The sequence below is a fragment of the Filicampus tigris genome, chromosome 19 (genome assembly GCF_054856515.1).
Source record: "Filicampus tigris isolate MCC_2025a chromosome 19, RoL_Ftig_1.0, whole genome shotgun sequence".
NCBI classification, from domain to species: domain Eukaryota; kingdom Metazoa; phylum Chordata; class Actinopteri; order Syngnathiformes; family Syngnathidae; genus Filicampus; species Filicampus tigris.
Genome location: NC_141235.1, coordinates 2340034 through 2359808, shown reverse-complemented (window position 1 = coordinate 2359808; position 19775 = coordinate 2340034). Strand labels below are relative to the sequence as shown.

Below are 19775 nucleotides of genomic sequence, written 5' to 3'. Positions count from 1 at the left end.
TTCCAAGTAAAATAAGTAATAAACCAATCATATAATTATACGTTTTTGTCTGTATATGTATCAATTTGTGTTTGTGTGTCTGTTTGTCTGTTCTGTTTCCATGTACTGTGTGTTTTCTCTGAGTGTATCTGTCTTGAACTAAGCGTGCCTCCCCGTGTGTTGGTCTCTCTGTTAGTGTGTGTCTGAGTGTCTGTGTGTATTTGTTTGTGTGCCTATTTGTCAGCGTGTATCTTTAGTTTCTGCAGGTGTCTGCCTGTGTGTTTTAAACGGGAAAAAATGCTGTCTCAACAAAACAAAAAAAATCAAACATTTCAAATCAAAATGCCGAACAAAACGCAAGCACTCAAGGAAAAGCAGGCACATATGTTAAATAGTTTTATTTATATAAAATAGCAAAACATTTGTTTTCAAGTACATAAAAACAGTGGAGGTCAACATGGAATTCAACCTGGACTAAAGACGAGGGAGGAAGCTTTTCAGTGATTGTCTATAGCAGTGGACACTTGGGAGATATGAATATTTAAAACAAAAAAAGATCTGAAATGTGGATTGTCACATGCAGGGGAACATATCAATGCACTAAGAAAACAAGCTTGCATATTCAGTGTGCGAGGGTCCGGGGAGATGTATTGCTTCCGCTCACCTACCTCCCCTCCCGCAGGTTGGGACCACCACAGGGGCTTGTCAATCCAGTCCATTTGTTTCCAATATTATTCATAATAATAACAATGAGTCACACCTCCAGGTCCGAGTCACTGTCCGTTACCGAGAGGAGTGTTTGGCCGTCGGTTCGGTCCGCGTTGACGTCCGGACTGCACGCCACGCCGCCCAGGGGATGGCCGATGCCCTCAGAACACAACCGGTGGTGCTGCAACCTGAGGGGGGGGGGGTTAAATACATACTTTGTAGTCACATTGAAGATACAAAATGAACTAAATAATTTTCACCCCCCCCCTCAAAAAAATTGTAATTTTCTTTCTAAAGTCACGTAAAACTAATTTAGAGACTATTAAAATGGATAATTATTCTTAAATTGAGAAAATACCACTGTTACTTCTTGTACGCTGAAAAAAACATTTGACGAAATGAAATATTATAAATTCAACCATCATTTTTTCAGTGTAAGATGTTTTTAACAGTTAACTTGCAAATAAGAGATTTTTTTGCTGTAATCAAATAAAAATAATTTTCAAACGTCACGTGATTCTGAAGCTTTGGTAGTAAAACTGTAGTCGATTAAATTAAACGGGGGGTTCTGTTTTCAGTTGTTAGTTTCATTCATTGTATAATAGTTTAAACAAAATAATGTTTTAAAAAATATTTTCATTCAAGACTCAATATTGGGGAGAAGAAACACTTTAAAATAAGGAAAAGGCTAATCACGCCATAATTAGACAACATTAAGACAAGTTTGAATGGGGGAACCTGAAATTTATTTATTTTGCTTAAACAACTCATTTAAAGCAAAATAACAGTATAGAAAAATAATACTCATGTTCACTCGTCTCCCTTTGAATCCAGTTGTAGTCTGAGACAGGCGCAGTTAGTTCTGCTTGACCGAAATTCCCAAAACCAACAAGTTTGAATGGCTGCGCGCTTTTACGCATGAATGCTCCTTTTGCGCACGGCCACAGCGGCCTGTGGAGCGTCGCCCTCGGCTAGTGAAGCCACTCAGAGGGTGACGGCATCACAGAAAAAGCTCGTACGGGCTCGGAGTTACGGGAAAAGGTAACGGTTCAAAGTTTTAATCGCGTTGGTCAACGACAAACCGCCCCCAGAGAATCCAAAGGTCGGGGAGCGTCTCACCTGTTTTTGGCGGCCGCGGCTCGGTCTCGCTGCCTGCGGTTCTTGAACCAGTTCCCCACCTGGGTGGGCGTGAGGCCGGTGGCGTGCGCCAGCTCTCGCTTCTTGCCGGGATTCGGGTAGGGATCCTGCAGGTACCACTCGCGCAGCAGCCCGCGCGTGCGCTCCTTGAAGCAGTGCGTCTTCTGCTCGCCGTCCCAGATGGTGCGCGGCAGCGGGAACTTCTTGCGGACGCGGTACTTGTCCACGGGGCCCAGCGGCCGGCCGCGCAGCTTCTCCGCCTCGCGGTAGTGCGCCTCCAGCCACATGGCCTGCAGCTTGCCGTGGGAGGCGCGCGTGAAGCGGTGCGTCTCCACGATGCGGTAGAGCTCGCGGAAGCTGCCGCTGTGGTAGGCCACCACGGCGCGGGCGCGCCGCACCGACTCGTGCTCCGAGATGGAGTCGCGGCCGTCCGAGGTCACCGGGAGGGACCAGAGGAAGCGCGCCAGGCGCTCCACGTCGCCCGTCTCCTCCAGCGTCTCGCACACGCTGGCGATCTGCGACGCCGAGAAGCACAGGCCCGGCAGCAGGGCGCCGGGGACCTGCGCGTCGCCGGGGGGGCCATCCGCCGCGTGGGGGAGGAGCAGGCGGGAGGCGGAGAAGAAGTCGAGAGGCGACCTGAACACCATGTGGAGGGGACGAGGTCGCCCGGACGATGTGGAGACAAGCCGCTCCGGGATGCGCTCTTTGAGTGCACCTTGGAGGGAGGGCGGGACCGCCGCTCGCACTTCTGATTGGACAGACTGCTGATGGTCGTCGCGACGACGCTGTCAATCAAACATGCACAGCGAGATGCCCGAGCGAAGACTGTGTAAACCATTCCAATGTACTGCGACATTTGAGTGACACGACTTGAGCTGACAATTTGTAATTCAATTGTAACAATGTGGACAACTGGTGAAAAAGTAAAAGATTTATCCTCTAAATTTGCTTCGACAGTCGTGTCATTTTGTCATTTTTCCTCATAAATTTGCAATGGTGCGAGACAAATGGTTTATTTCAACAGTCATTAAGTTCACGGAAAAAAAAATATTTTATGAAAAATGCAAATGTACTCAATAAATTGGAAAGTCAACCAGGTTGTAATTTTACAAAAAAAAAGTTTTACCCCAAAATTCTGAAAGTTACAACAATTAATTCCCATTGCTACAACAGTCATTATTTTATGAAAATAAAGTTGCAATGTTACGAGAATGAAGTGGCAATGTTTACAAAGTCAAAATGTTACAAGAATGCAGGTCATTTCAAGAAAAAAAAGTTGCTGTTTTATACAATTTTAAAAAATGAAAAATTTTTCCGCAATCCTCTTTTAAAAAGTCATCATTTTGTTCAGAAATGAAGATGCAACATCAGTTTATGAAAATAGTTGCAAAGTAACAAAATATTTGACAAAAAAAAGTCTTAACATCATGAAACAGATGTCATTTGATTTAAAAAGTCGTATTACAAAAACCCATGTTACAACAGAAAACCAAGTCATGATGCTAGGTCATTTTATGAAAATTAATTTGTAATTTGAAAAAAATTGCTGGTGTATTTTGACAAAAACAGAATTGTGTGGAAAAAATTAAAAATTTCACAAACATTTTGAAATTTGTGAAATTTTCAAATTTCTTCTCAAAGCATTACAACTTTACTGACACGATGGACAAAAAAGATCTACTGTCCATAGCCAGGACGATAGACTGACGGCGTGTGTATCTCGCGCCACTCTAATCACTTTTGTCTGTTCTCTAATATTGTTAAAACTGCGAGCTAAGCCGCGTTGGAGTTAACGCTTGGATTAACGCTGTGCTAACATTAGTCTAATAGCGGCGCATTATTCAATCAACATTAACACATGTTGGTGGGCTGGCAGCGCCATATGCTTGGGAGCGTGCCACTTTTGGCCAAGTGGGCGTCCGGAAGGCCCGCAAATGTTGACAAGTCAAAATGTGTTTTGAAGGCGGGGCCAAATGGAAGAGCCTTTACATACTTTGTAGGATTTATCACACATCAGCTCCTCCTTTGCCGTCAACTCTGCCGGATGATGCGGTGCAGATGTGCTGGGCGTGAAAAAGGGGGTCGTGCGGACCTTTAAAGGGGGTTACTTGCAATTAGCCACAACGACAGGGGGGGGGCGGGGGGGATGTCGTGGTTGGGGTGTTGTTGCCTAACCGTGTGCCACTTTTCAGCGCACATGATGTTTGTCGAGGTAATCCCTTCATCTTGTACTTAAATCAGCTTTATGATGTCATTATCATCAGAAAAAGAGCTTGTGTCAATCATTTACACTTTGATTACAATGCAAACATTATCTGGACTTCTCAACTTTTATTTTGAAGGGCTACAATGAGCAAAAAGATGGCCGACACTTTGGAAGTGCTTATCCCGCCCCCCCCCCCCCCCCCCCCCCGTCGTAAACAAAGACCCCAGCCCCCAATTAACCCCTACGCTGACCTCTTAAGCCCCTCCACCCCAACCAAACTTTAACTGTACCTGACGGCATGGGGGGGTCACACGAGCCCCCCGCTCATCTTCGTTATGCCGCTAATCACTTCCTGCCTCTTTGGGGGACTTTTGTTGGGCGTGCACTCGCAGCAGCCATTGTGGCACAATGGTGACGGAGGGGGGTGCCACAATTGAGGGGGGGAGCACACCTTTTCAACATTGTTTTGACCTATGAAGAAGGCAGGAGGCTTTAGCTTAGCATTGCACAATGACAGGCAATAAAAATAACAAATCTGGACTTTGCGATTCACCTAAAAATGCATGTTAACGAAATGTTGTAAAAAGAGTTCTTAACTATCAAATGCAAATGCACTGAACTTAAAAGTTAAATACAACCACACTGTACTTTGGCAGTAATTCTTTTGCACACCATACAATCAAAACAATTCATAACAATCACAATCAATTTAATTCATCTGAGACCCTTTTAATTTTTTGTTCATACAGTGGTCCACTTTTATTCTCGGGGGCTCGGGACGTAGCCCGACCACGAAGAGTAAAAATCTGCAAATTTACGGTCCCTTATAATTGCCATGAAAAAAAAAAAACCCCCAAAAACCACAAATACACGGGGTGAGAGGTATTGGGCCAGAAAATTGCGATAAGCTAAGAATCGGTATGAAAAAAACAGCACGATTATGCAGCGTTTCCGTAGCGTCCAAAAACAATTCAGCGATTGGGTGAATGAGCAAATGCCAAACCTCAAAGCAAATAACCGTGCAAGTTGCCTGGAGGTGAGCTCACGTTCAGGTGAATTGTGGAAGTGACCATTTCCGCGTGTGTCACAGACGGGCACAAAAAACACGGAGACAGATGGGGGGACGGCCGCAAACATGAAAACACAAAACACCTCCCCGCTAAACGGACAAACAAGATCATCCGATAATTTGACTAATAAGTCCTCAGATTGCGGCAGATGTTGGGGCCCGCGCGGTCATTGTGTGTCACGCCAGTGTCACGTGATCTCGTGTGGGCTGTTTTGAAATAATAGCAAAGGCGAACGTGACCGCGCAAGCCATAAAAATACAAACAGCTGGAGGGGCAAACAATGTCTGGCGATGGATGAAGGTAAGGTAGCGATTAGCGTGATTAGCCACACAAAGCTCATCTGTTTGTGAAAAAAGTTGCTTAACTCATTCACTGACAGGCATTTTCAGACCCTCATTTTCCCTAAAGTTTGAAAAGAAAAAAAAAAACATAAAATAAATATATAAATTCCTGGGGTTGAACTGTGAAAAGACAAATAAAGTCGTCAATAGCAGTGAATGAGTTAAAATGGCTTTGAATAAAGACTATATACAAATTTAAATTTTCTTATCAAGATTTTTTTTTTAAATCGGAACAAATTGTTTTACATGGTTATTGTTGGACTTCAACAATATATTTTAAATATTATTTTTAGTTAGATCACTGATTTGAATCACTGAAAATAGCAATTCATATTTGCGTCCCAAAAAAAAAAACAAAAAAAATTCATAGCATGCTTTATTTATTTGTATTTTTTTCCAAATAATTAAAACAGTTTGTGCCTTATGAGTAATTCATTGGGTCTTCTTTCAGTGTGTGCGACAGCCACCGGGGGACAGTATAATACAGTCTTGCGGACACACAGTGAAGACGATTTTCACAACTACTGTAGGAGCAGTAATAGTCGTTTTTTTGCAGAGGATAAAGAAAACGTGCCTGAGAGTACAGTTATGTTTGTGCTCCGTCGCTTAACACCTTTACAGCGCTGCCGCATTGACACTAACCGATAGCCTGTCTATGGTATTTTCAATTGTTTGTTAGCATTAAGATAGCAGATTTAAGGTAGACTTAAGGTAAAGACTCTTAAGTATTACTCAATACCATGATAATAATTCAATATTACATGGAGTTGCAGCATGATGAACAGCACTTTGTGGTTGATTACTGCTGTACTACTATCTTGTGTAAAAAAAAATAATAAAAAAAAGTCCAAATACTGTGATCATAAATGTACCTAAATACAGGCCCTGAATCACATTTTCGGTTGATACTGTCACAGATTAAATTCACAGGTCAACAAAATGAGGCTTTTGGATTTTGGTAATCATTTTTCAGCCAGGGAAGAAGGTCCAAATATGATATTATGTTCGATTTAAGTCTTCTTTGGTGGCACACACAAAAACGACGTGCGTGAAAAGAGATGGTGAAAGCTAAATTAAAAACCAAGGCAAAGGTGGGGTCACATTGTAAATCGACGGACGGGCGGGCGGGGATTGGGGGCGGGGGGCGGGGTGTTTCAGGGCAGGTCTTGTCTGGTGTGGGGTTAATCCCCCTCTAATCTGCCGCATGTTAACCTATCTGAGCAGCAAGAGCCAGATTATCCCGATAACAATGGCCAGCCGCTCATCTTCTAAATTACTCCACTCAAAATCATATGCTTCACGCAGAGATGTGCGTGCACATTCGCCCGAGGGACGGGACACACACACACACACACACACACTATATTTAATAACTATGCATAGCAATTGGACTTCTAATTTTACATAATTTTCACAAGATTAAAAAAATAAAAAGAGCAAGCATAAAGACTCAGAAGAAGTCATTTTGGGGGGGACACGATTGAAAATATTTGAGGGGGAAGGTCAAGAAAGTTACATTTGTAAATTTGTTATTTTAATAGTAAATGTCCGGTGGTAATGTATGTATAATACTAATCACTTTTGCTTTTTATTTGTGGTTAACTTATAATTTAACAATTTAAATACGATAATGTTTCTTTTAATTGGATTTACAATAAATCAGTCACAAACATATGCCATGAGAAAATAAAAAATAAAAAATCATTTTAATCAACCAGTTGATTGACCAGATAAAAAATGAGCTAAACTAATACAACAAAGCAGGGCTGCAACAACTAAATATATTTTTTAGATTCAAATTTTGTACCGATTATCCCATCAATTAATCCGATAAAAAAAACAATTTGGTATTATTAAGCATGATGTGCACGTGAGGTGCAGGTCTTATTTTTGTTCATCTTGGGTTGCCTCTGGTTCTACTTACTGTAGTATCTGACTGAGTGTGTATGGCTTCAAAAAGCAGAGCCTGGCCTGGTGAGTGACATGGGCGTAACGCATTGGCTATTACGAAGAATTTTAACATTAACAAATATTAGGGGGAAAAAAAACATGTTAAAAAAAATGCAACAAATCAGGGCTTTAGCTACTTATTATTTTTAGGCTTGAGTATTTTCCAATCATCCCATCAAAAAATAAGAGTAACTGGAAGAAAATATGTAGAATTACTTAACATACATGTAAAGTGCAGGTATTAGTTTTGTCCACTTGGTGGAGCTTCACATTCTACTTCCTGTAGTATCTGTCTGGCCTGGTGAGTGACATGGGTGCCAGCGAATGGATTTGGCTGCCTGCTGTATTTCACTGTTTTATTTGGTTTTCTTAACACCAACGAATGAAAGGGAAGGAGATTAAATCCTACCCAGGCTAGGGTGCACATATGCTACTTTCTAACGGGTCAACATCGTTTCATCACCGGCCTTTAAGTGGATTGCGGGAGCGCGCGTTTGCCAAACAATCAACCAAATTGAATATAACACCCCCCCCCCAAAAAAAAAACCTCCACTGTACTGTATTACTCATACAGTATATTTAGATTGCTCATTCACATTTTAACACAAATCCCATAATCCCACTGGGGATTGAGAAGACCTTAAAGACGCAATGTGATTATGATTAAACGACAGTGTCACAGATTAGATGGGGCTCATATTTGGTGGTAGTACGTTATTTGAGTGCAAAGCACAAATAATCATTTTAGCAAAACCAGCATATGCTGTGGGCACCTGTTTTTTTTTTCCTTAGCAGGGTCATCATGCGTCAAACGAGGAAAAGCTCAAATAAGAACAAAAGTGCAATCATTCGTCAAATTGATACTCAAAACACTGACCTCTCCTCGTCACCTTTTATTTTGAAAACACCCACTGCACTTCCTTCGGCGGCAGAAAAGGACATCCAGCACTTGTCCGTGGCGAGGTTCCTTCCCCCCCTCTCGTTTTAATTCATATATAGACGCTTTTTCTGTAATCAAATGTTGAGTGCAAACAAACAAACAACAGCAATACAAACATGAGAGCCAGAAACGGACTGGATTATTTTTAAAACGACCACTTCACTCACTCTACGAAGCGAGCAGCTAAGGAACCTCATGGACAACATTGGGAGGGGAAAAAAAAAAAAAAAAAAAAAATAGTAATTTGAGGAAAAACAACATGCCGCCATGTGCGCTTCCAAGTGTGCTAGTAAGGGGGGGTTATGCAGGGTCATGCCCCCCCTCACCAACAATCAGAAAGTCCAACCAGTGATACTACACTCTTACCCACGTCCGCAAGATCCATCCCTCCTTCAAAGACAAGAGATTGGCCAATCAGAGTGCAGAAGCTGCAGGGGTGGGGGTGGGGGGGTGGAGTCAGTCAGTGTCAATCCAACTGTAACATGTCCTTGAACAGGTGGAGTCCTCATGCAGTGTGGCCTGCATGGGTGGCACAACACATACAGTACGTGCACAAGTGTAAGTCTTAAATGTGTGTTTGGCGTAGAAGGGGGGAAATTCCCCCCCCCCCTTACTGCCACCACCGAAAAAAAAAAAAAAAGTCCAGGAGAAGAAATGCGTACAAAGTCTTTATCCACCTTCTTCTCTCAGCCATTCTTGATACAAACACACACGCACGGTCCTCTTGTCATTGCGAAGTCAGGCGTCGACATTCAAGAAAAAAAAACAAAAAAAAAAAAAAAAAAAAAAACCCACCTCAACGGTAAATATCGTCTTTACCATCACAATGCTTCAGTTCATAAAATCTTGACAATTTCCCCTCCCGGTTTGAGGCGGTCTGCGTGTGTGCATGCGTGTCATGTTGTCGTCCCGCCGGCACAAATACACACACACAACCGACACACTCCAACACACACCAAAAGTCCCCTTTAAGTGGAGAAAGAACATGGCGCTCTGGAGAGACGACAACGACTCCTGCTGCTGCTGCTGCTGCTGCTCCTCCACGGGGGGGCGGATGCAATCCAGCACCGAGTGGAGGGGACGCGGGTGGTCGCCACGGCTACCAGGGGTCTTCCAGCTCACTGGCGCACTGGGCGGGTCAAAGAGACGGAGGGAGCGGGTTAGTTTCGCAGGTCGCTTGAAACTTTGCCCACTAGAAAGGCCTCGGGCGCATTTTGCAACGGGTCGGACGACGGGACGAAGAGCCTGACGATGACTCACCTTGCTCAACGTCAACAGGGCACCTGTCGGGACTTAAAAACAGGTATGGGAGGGGCGAGCTTTCCTCAGAGGCAGAAACAATGTTTTCTTTTGCTTTCGGGAGACTCCATTGCCATCTTTTGTGGGACTCTTGTACTACAAAATGGCATCTTTCACATGAGACATCGCTCCCCCGAGAAGCTGAGAATATATTCGGCTGAGAGGCAAAACATTCCGAGGATTTGGGGGATTTTAAAATGGAAGTCAACCCAAAATTGTTCTTTACAATAATGCATCCTATGCCGTCAAAACACGGCATTCTGATTAATATTGTGTTTGTGGAATATGAGTTAGGTAGTCAAATCCACCCGTTTTTACCCATCTTCGGGTGCAGCCATTTTGTCACTTGCTGTCAACTGAAAATGCCATCACAGTTGCTCAGGGCTCAGATAGCAACCAATCATGGCTCAGCGTCAGAAAACAGGTGAGCCACGTCTCGTTCAACCCCAAAAGATGGAAATATGGCGTCGAGTCATACATGCCAAATCGTACTAGCCTTGAGAGATATTTGTCGTCTACTAACCCTGTCGATCAATACATTGGGATGATGATGAGGACGGTGATGAGGATGGCTGGGGACCAGTTAGCAGTGGACACACATACAAACAAGACATGGCAATGTACCTGAAATCATTTTTATTTACCTTGAGAGACTGATTTGGCCCCATGTAACTGCACACATACACGCACACGCACACACACGCACACACAAAGTGCCTTGGATACATGCGTGACCTGAATCAGTGTGTACCTCACGATAATTACTGCTAGCTGTGTTTGTGTTCAACTTCCCATTGATGGAGAGTTGGTTAACACTGAAGCCTCAAGGTGGCGCTCATTTTTACATGACGAGGGTGGGGGAGCAGTGAAACATCCCCAAACCCAACCACACACACAAGTAAATTTGAAAAAAAAAAAAACAGTTGAAAGACAAAAAAAAGTATCTCAGCAGCAATCATTGGTCACCTGCTCAGTCCCACACACACACACACACACACACTATTACCTTGCATACCAACACACACTCACGCGAGCATGTGTTCTGAGTGTGAAGAAAAATGGTGGAGTGCGTTCGGGCTAGCAGTTTGGAGTGTGCCCTCTTTCCCTGTCCACTGTGAATTTGGTGTGAAGGAGGGTGGGGGAGGGGCTCAGGGGCGGGGGGGCTATTGGGGGTACCAGCCAGAGACCAGCAAGTCCTGTTCCAGCCAAGGCTCCAGTTGCATACGCAGCCACTCTGGCTACAGACCTTTTCATCATGTTCTTAACCAACAGGTACTTCCGAGTGGCAAAAAAAAACAAAAAAACGGAGTGACTATCACCGACCTGAACTCAACCCATCAAAAACTTTGTTTGGGTTTTGTGAAACCAGATACAGCGCAAGGTTCCCAGCAGAACTTTTGGGTGAGGTGGACAAATCAAGTGGCTGTAAATAAATGATTGGCTTGTTTTTGTGACTAGCAAAACCTCGGGGCTAGCCTGCTAGCTAGCATCAGCTGTACAGCACGCAATCCATTTCAGTGCCAAAAGTGTCCGCCATGTCTACTTTTCAATCAAATTACCTGTTCAAATGTCAATGTCAATTTTGCCACCCGGAAGCTCGTGGGACGACGTGGCGAAAAGGTCTGCAATGGATCGCTTTAGCTGGTGGAGTGTCAAAATGGCCGCCTGGCTGAGTGACAAAGCGAGTGAGGGAGGGGGGGGGGGAGCGAGGGGCCCGGAAGCGCAGACCAGGAAGTTGGCGTCGGCGCCGGGTGTCAACTGAAGAGGCGGAACTTGAGCAGACCAGACAGACGGACGTGTTAGGAAACTACTGATTGAGAGTAACAAAAGAAGAAAAAGAGGAGGAGGAGTCAAGACGGGAGTCAAAAGGCGGGATCGGACTCGGGAGCGAGCGCGTCCTGGCAGGCGTCGGACTCGGCGGCGGCGGGTGAGGGCGGGGGCGAGGGGGGAGAGGGAGGGGAGGCGGTTCGCTCCCGGCCGTCGTGGTCGCCGTGGCTGTCGCTCCTCCCGGGCTGGCCCGCTCCGTCGGGACGCAGCTGGTAGGTGGCCAGGGAGTCCTCCAGGACGGTGCGGTACTGCCCCCGGTGGTGCAGGCGGAACTGCCTCAGCGCCTCCAGCAGGTGAGCCGCCGGGCCGCCGCCGCCGCCTTCTCCCTCCTCACTCTCCTCCTCTCCCCCCGCGCAAGCCTGAGGTAACACGCCAGGGGGTCAGACTCTGCTGGGGGCACGCGCCACACACACACGCACGCACGAGCCTGACAAAAGACAGCTGTCGTGGCGTCATGCCTACGCGGGCCCTTTAGTCTGCGAATGTCAACCCTTCGCCATATTTGCAATGAATGAAGACACTCACATAGCGTACACTTACTAAAAGACACACACAAACACATACGGACTCACTGAGAAACTTACCAAGATATACACTCATCAAGACGCACCCTCACTGAGACACACACACACACACACAAGAAACTCACTAAGACGCAAATGCATTAATACGCACCCTCACTGCACATACTAACAAACGCACACTAATAAACTCACCAAGGCACACTCACTCATTAAGACACACCCTCACAAATGTACACATTCATCTATACGCACACGCAAGTAACTCACTAAGACAAACATGCGCACTGAGTCGCACACACGACACTGCATTAAAAATAAGCCCGACATGTTTGTTCTTCACAAGAGTATCGTTTTCTTCGGCGAGTTGTTTTTGTGTGTTCATAAACACGCTGAGCAGCGCATGTAACACACACACACTCGATGAACTGAACGTATTCTGAAATGTGCTAGTTTGCTGCTGCCCCACATGGTACACAGTGCACGCGCGCACATGAGGCTGGTTGGTGTGCATGATTGAAGGTGAGAGGTGAGAGGTTTTGAAGTTGGAGGGGGGTTATAGAGAAGAAAGAACTGCAGACTCACCCCTTCTTCTTCTTTGTGAGGGTTCAGCTTGTTGTACACTGCCTCGATCACGCTTCGTCTGCAAAAAAAAAAAAAAAACACACACACAGAGCGAGTCACTTAGCAACAACGCACACAGACTGATTTCATGAAGGTCGGCTGGCGCTTAAGCGCAAGACAATTTGCCACTACTTGTGACACATCGGCCATTTTGGTTTTATTTTGTTTTTTTCCCCCCCAGCGTCAACTTTCCTCCTCATTCCAACCAACTGGAGCAAATTGCTCAAAGCGGTCGAGTGGTCCGCTCCTGGCGCGTTACCTACTTGCTAGCCAGGCCTCCACCCGGCGGAAGGTTGGGGATGTTCTCTGTGGCGATGCTCCTCAGCACGGACACCAGGTCGGGCGTTGCCGCCTCGCCGCAGTTGGCGAGGAGCTCTGGAAAGCAGAAAGACACGACTTAGTCTCGTTGAGTCCAGGAGGGGCCAGCGTTTAAGCGCGGCCGCGTGCCGACCCTGGACGCGAGCCTCCAGGTATTTGTCCAGCTCCTCCTCTTTCTTGACGGCCTCCTCGGAGATTTGGGGAGCGCCGGGTAAACACACCAGGACCACGCTCATGTTGTCTCTGCTCCCCTGCGGCGGGACACACATCGGACAACCCAGACGTGAACACGCCGACTGAAACTTGTTGTCTTTCCACGGCCAGTAAACAAAATCAATTCAAATCTCAAGCAACACTCAAAATAGTTTTGGACATTTTTTTGTTCGGTGGTGTGCCGTGATTTTTTTTTTTTTTTTTTTTTTGAATGAAATTAAGTTGCTCATCAACTTTCCTCCTGCAGCCACTTCCAGGGAGGTTGGCTCCGGTCCCTTTCATCTTCAAATTCGGAATAATATGTGCTCAAAGGAACATCACGCTGCTTGGAGATGGTCTTATAGCATTTACATTTAACGGGCTTGTCGACATTTCCTTTCTAATGTCCTGAGACAACACTCCCCTTCGCTTTCTCTGATCCATATTTGGTGCGGTACACACCATGACTCCAAACAGGCACCTGTGATGCTAATTTGAGGACACACCTTGGCTGAACAAGCAATGTGCCATTTCCATTGGCTTATTTTTACTCCAACGTATACTTTGTCAGATTTCAGTTTGCATCTTCCGGGCCTTACTTTGTGCAGGCAGGTGTCCACCACGGCGTTGCACACCTTCTCCAGGTCCTCGCACACCAGAAGGCGCGAGCGCACAAACTCGCACAGCTCCTCGTTGGACATGACGTCCCAGATGCCGTCGCACGCCAGCACCACGAACTCGTCGCCCTCGGCCGCCCGCTCCAGCACGCACACCTCGGGCTCGGGGCTCACCAGCTGCTCCGTGGGACCCTTGCCGTCCACGCATTTGTAGTCGTAGTCCCCCAGGGCCCGGGAAACGGCCAGGGAGCCGTTGACCCTCTGGATCATGACCGAGCCGCCGGCCTTCTGGATGCGCTCCTTCTCGCGGGGGTTGCAGGGCTTGTGGTCCTGCGTGGAGAAGCCCACCTTGCTGTCTCGGCTCAGCACGGCCCGCGAGTCTCCGCAGTTAATGAAGTAGAGGTGGCTGGGGCTGAGCAGCACGCACACCGCCGTGGAGCCGCTGCGGTCCAGGCCCTGCCGCAGGTCGGAGAAGCTGCGCATGTACTCGTCGATTTTCAGGAAGCCGGCGCAGATGCCGTCCTTCACGCCCTCCACCGAGCCGGGCCCCGAGCTGAACTCGGCGCCGCCCGACAAAATGTGCTCCAGCAGGTGGCCGGAGCAGTAGTTGGCCACGCGGGAGCCGGCGTGGCCGTCGTAGACGGCGAAGAAGGACCAGTCGGTCAGTCCGTGCGGGAGGCCCACCGCGGCCGTGTGGGCGTCCTCCATCTCCACCCGCCAGCCCTGCATGGAGCTCAGGCCGTAGCGCAGGCCGTTGCCGTCGCCGTGGGCGCTGTGCTTCTCCGTCTTCGGCTTGTCCAGGAACGCACCCATCGCTGCCTACAGCTGAAGACCAACCTGAGCACAAAAAGTCACGGTGAGCCAAACACATTTTTTGTCATCGCTAAGGTTTCCTCTCAGGGGGCTGTTATGACTGCACCTTCACACAAAGGTGTCAAACGCGAGGACGGCTGATTTGATCGCAGCCTACACCTCAATTTCCTCATTTTAAGCCGCCCGCAAAAGCTTCGGAAGCTGTGAAATTCACCAACAGACGCGCGGCCCCCGTACCCCGTCGTGTCAAAATCAACCGATCGGCGTTCAGGCAGATAAACGCCGGCTCTACCGTTTTGCCAATTTGCCAGTAAGAAGGCAGCATGCAGTGTGGCAGGGCATCTCCACTCCGGTCCAAAAACAAGGACGTGTTAAAGCGTTTAGTGTTGGAAACATTCCCCAAGTAGCCATTCTGTAAATCATCCACTGTTTTTTTTTTTTTTTGGGCGCGCGTCAGCAGTTTGGCAGGACTTAGAACGCTTCCCAAGCGATGGAACACTTTTAATGACTTAGCGCACAGAGCCAGAGTTCCTGACAATAAAGACAAGGATCGCCGAGGAGGACGGAGGGGGTGGGGGGTCGGGGTGGAGGATTACAGCACTGTCTGTAAAGCCTCTTCCAGTACACACACAGCCACGCAGGGCGGCTAATGATATTAGCCAAGTTGGCGAGCAAAGCCAGCGTCACTCCGGAGCATCAGCAGTAGGTCAAAGTGCTACCGGGCAAGTTGGGACGATATCAGGGAGGGAAATAAGGCAGCGGAGCACAAGTTAGTCAGAAGTCGACGTCAGAAACGTGCTGGGTCGTTTGCTGACACCGTAAGCTAAAAAGAAGTCAGCAAGTTTGAGAGCATTAGCGTTTCGGGCTCCAGGACTCTGGAACGCCTTATCTGCGGAAAACAGAGGGGCTACCGCTGTAGAAATGTTCAATCTCCATGTAAGACTTATTTCTACACTCTCACTATTGCACACTCTGTGTGGTTTAAGCAACTAGTTCCTCCTGCCTCCGCCCCAAACTTGTGAATAAAACAAAAGCAAAGGAAGGAATATATATATTTCGTACAACGTAAAGAATCAGTCGTCTTGCATTGAGGACAATAAAAATTACTCCTGACAGGCTGAAATTCCGAGGAGCTGAATTTTAAATTTAACATTGTCTCTGAATGTTGAATCGATTATCAAAGTAATTGTAGATTCATTTGATAGCCAATTAATTGTCAAACCTTAAAAAGAAATCAAGAATGAGCAACTTTAACATGCCAACAGAAATTTTTATTCAGAATTACAAAATCGATCTGACATATTGATTTCCTCGCTGGTGTTTTACCTCCCACACGACAAGACGGGAATGTGCCCAAAAAAGGCCGCCACTACAATCGTTTTCATTGGAATGTGTGTGTGTGTGTGTGTGAGGAAAGACTCTATTAATACACCGGGTCCGCTTTCGGTTTCACGGCAAGGGGGGAGGGGTCAGTGGGCCACGACGCCATTGTGGGCAGCGAAACCCCTCCCGACGCAGCCCACCCCTCAGCGACGTCGGGAAGAACGTGAGCGCACAAATCTGGTATGTTCGCGATTCCGGCTAAAATTAAAACAAACACGCAGCCGTCGCCTAGCAACCACCCAGCCCGCAGCGCAAACATCCAGGCTTAGCTTCATTCAGCGACACCCCCCCCCCTCCCCACACACACACACACACCATCTACTGTGTGTCTTACATACACGCGCTGCAAGTGAGAAGAAGGAAGGGGCATTGCATCATCCTGCCTTTTGAAGCCCTGAATGGAGACACGCAGAAGCGCTGTCAAAATAAACATGGCACACTCCCACTCCACATTCACGACAGGAACTCCTCAAAGCCATCACTTAACCCATCAAAAAAAAAAAAAAAACAAAAAAAAAAAAACTCGTCACCCGCGCCATGACCTCGGATCAACCCCAAAAGGCACCCCCAGACGCACACGTCTGCCAAAAAAGCAGCGACTACGAAGAGGGAAGTGGAAGGTCGTGGGGGGGGGGGGGGGGGGAGATTACATAATGCTGCGGAGATTGTTGCTCTAAAGAGGAGGCACGGTTAGCGCTGAAGCTTCCGGCCACTAATTCCGATGGCTAATTTGTTTGGAGGGCTGCTGTGCTTGGACATACAGTCGACGCACACCATTTGGCGGGATTCTTAAGCGGACGTTTTTTGTGGCCTTTTACAGCGGACAGCCAAGTTTGGATTGAACAGTTGTTCACATGTCCACATGAGCCGTTTTCAAATTCTTCTCGGTCTCACAGAGCATAAAGAATATAGGCCTGTGAGTGTTGCTGTGTGCTCTGTTTGTTTGCGCTGCTGCTCCGTTTCCGTCAGCCTATCTATGGCGTTCCACATTCAGAGTTAGCAGGAAGCTAGCCAGCTAAGTTGCATTAATAAAATCAGATTGTTTTCTTTCTTAGATTGCATTTGTTGCTTTTATCAACTAAACTTTCGGGAGAAATATTGCAAAACCCAGAAGGGGTAAGAAAGGATCTGAGGTTATTATTTTCAAGCCATATTTCCCTCCAAATAAAGTAAAAATACTCACTCACCCTTTTTAGACACCTGGCAAGCTACACGAAGGAACAGGAAAGAAGTTTGCTGACTGACAGCTCGTAGGCTTTCAGCTAGATGCTACCCACGTTAGCATCTGTTTGGTCAGTTGAATGTGCATGAAAGAAATGTTTGAAAGTTTTGTTCATGTCATACCGAGCAGCCATACCTTTAGAAGTTACGCGTCAGCTTCTATGGTTATCGCCATGTCACGCGGATAAGGCTAGCTACAATATAGATGACATTTCATGGGTTTTACCAAATATAGACGCCCTATAAACTGGGGAGGGGGCTTGAGATGTGTGTAATGCAGAATGTAACGTGTTGCTAAATATATAAACAGAATATATGGCTGCGAGTTAGCATATGACATGTGGCATTTAGGGTCGGGATGTGTGGCTAGCGCACAACATAAGCTATTAATTCATGTTATGTCTGTTATAACACTTAGTGCACCACAATTGTAAACAAGTGCAGTTATTGCCACAACCAAAGCCGAGCATTATCAGATGGGGGCCTTGTTGGCCAAGTGGAGATACGTTTTTGACTCAGTGATAGAGATGCTCTCGTTTGCTAAGTGGATACGCCACAAACAATGACTTAGCTTAAGGCACTTAATGTACCTTACGTTACCAGCTGATCGATTAATAACTTCCGCGACTGGCAGTAGCGATCCGACCTTTCTCTGCATCATCTGGAGACGTTTACCACGTGATAGCTTGACACAAGAGTGACTCAATGTACGTTTTTTCACGCTTCCAAAGCCATTTTTTGGGGGCTGGGAGGGACAGACGGTCAAACCCACAATCAAATTCAAATCAAATGCATATTGTATTTATTTTTTAGTGTATAAACGGATTCAGTGCTTAAGAAGTGCAGTCCACATATTTACATATCAATGTTCATGAAACATGAAATGTTGATGTGGGGAAGTCGTAGATTTGAGTTGACTTACTGGCTCATATTTATGGTACACTTGTTTGTTAGAATTTGCTGCAAGTCAATGTTGAGTAAATTAACAATTTACATGAGTACATAACTAAAATATCTTTCATATGATTCATGGCTCATTTGCCTTTATTTTACCATACATCTATCCGACAAGACCGAAACATTTCTGTATAATAAATCTGTCAATTATATTGTAATGCAGATTGTTCTTTTGCTTGTGTTTGTTTAAAATAAATACATCTGAAGAGGCCCGTGACAAATAATCGCATACTAAATCGCAGTCGCAATATTGGTGAGAGGTTACGATAAATTGCGATTAGATTCACTTCGAAAATGGTTCAGTGTGCGAGTGTAATCTCTGCACCAGTACAACCCGGAGGCTAAGCTAACCTGCTCCCTACTGACAAAGACAACAAAAATCCGCTCGACTATCATTTTTCGCAGCCTTCGGGTCATTGCCCCCCAACAAAAATGAGCTTTGTTGCTACCTATTTAGCTTGGTCCGCTTACGTCATTCCCACTACGAATCTAAAAAAAACCCCAACATTTCAATCGGAGCGGCCGCGGCTGTTTGTGACGGCGACTGGTGACGAGTGGGGTGGGGGGAAAGAGCTGCAGTAACTTTGAAAACTTCACGCTCGTCGCTAAAGGCTTTTCAAACTCTGCTAGGCCTTGGCGTTAAAACACACACGTTCAGCTGGCTTCCTTCAACGTGCGTTTATATGACAAAAAAAAAAAAAAATTCGAATGGACGCGGAATCTACTCCAACGGTCCCCGTGTTGGTGCGGAAAGGCCTACTTAGTAGTGACACTCCAAAGCTAACGTGTTAGCACACGCACGCTCACACACACACAGGCTGATTTAGCATGGGCTACTTACGTTTTCCCGTCGTTCCGCGAGTCCAGATCCAATCTTTGCTGGATTGGCGTCGTCGAAAAGCCTCGAGAAGCTTCCCCGCGGAGCTAACGCGGTGCTACGTTTCCTTATTTGAACGAGAAGGAGAAAATGGGGAAAGGGAAAAGAATGATAATTCGAGGTTGGCCTCAGTTGAGCGGCGATAAATCCTCTCTCGGTGGTTCCCTGCTTGGATGGCGTTGATTTTTACGCATGTTTGACGCTACTTCGGTCCCCCTCTCAGCATTGAATGTAAGAAAATTCCGTTAAAAAAAGAAGGGGAACGGAGAAGAGGGCAATATTATACAAGAGTGCCAAATGTAGCACTTTGCTCCATTGAGAGGCCCACAAACAGAGCTTTCCTTCGACTTTGGGTGCTGAACAAGAGGAGGTGTTATTTTGGGTACGCGCTCGCTGATTGGTCGAAAAATCCCCGAGGTCGAGACGTCGGCTAATTTGCTGGCTTCCGTGTCAATTAGACAAACTCGACGCGCTCATTGGTCTATTATCTGACTACTTGCGACACGCTCGTTCAATTGAACCAGCGTGCACCGGCGAGGCGGAGTTCAAAACAGGGGGATAAAGTCAGCGCTCCCGATGGCGTAATTTGGATATAAAACGTCAAAGGTGAAGTTAAAAAAAGACTTAAAAGGACAATAGAGCCTGTGTGGGAAGCTTTAATGTGTTTAAAAAGTTTCTGTGATGCTACACATTCTAGTTCCGGAAGGTCCTGACATGAGGAAATCTAGCGCTTCGCTCTCATGTTGAAAAATGGCTTGAGTCATGCTTTTGACTTTGCTCCTTTTTTGCACGAGC

General features: G+C 46.4%; 2 protein-coding genes across 2 annotated transcripts; both read right to left on the bottom strand.

The window, feature by feature from the left end:
• Window positions 1-362: 362 nt before the first annotated feature.
• six3b (SIX homeobox 3b) lies at window positions 363-8120 on the bottom strand. The gene is made up of 3 exons (XM_086016400.1): window positions 4321-8120; window positions 1807-2609; window positions 363-875 (listed from the first exon to the last, which is right to left on the bottom strand). Exons 2-3 carry the CDS (start codon window positions 2469-2471, stop codon window positions 734-736), a joined length of 807 nt encoding a protein of 268 aa, XP_085872526.1. The 5' UTR covers window positions 2472-2609; window positions 4321-8120; the 3' UTR covers window positions 363-733.
• A 151-nt stretch (window positions 8121-8271) lies between these two features.
• On the bottom strand, window positions 8272-19423 carry ppm1bb (protein phosphatase, Mg2+/Mn2+ dependent, 1Bb). Its single transcript, XM_086016399.1, has 6 exons — window positions 18945-19423; window positions 13712-14566; window positions 13054-13171; window positions 12866-12977; window positions 12564-12621; window positions 8272-11816 (listed from the first exon to the last, which is right to left on the bottom strand). Exons 2-6 carry the CDS (start codon window positions 14540-14542, stop codon window positions 11493-11495), a joined length of 1443 nt encoding a protein of 480 aa, XP_085872525.1. The 5' UTR covers window positions 14543-14566; window positions 18945-19423; the 3' UTR covers window positions 8272-11492.
• Window positions 19424-19775: the final 352 nt, after the last annotated feature.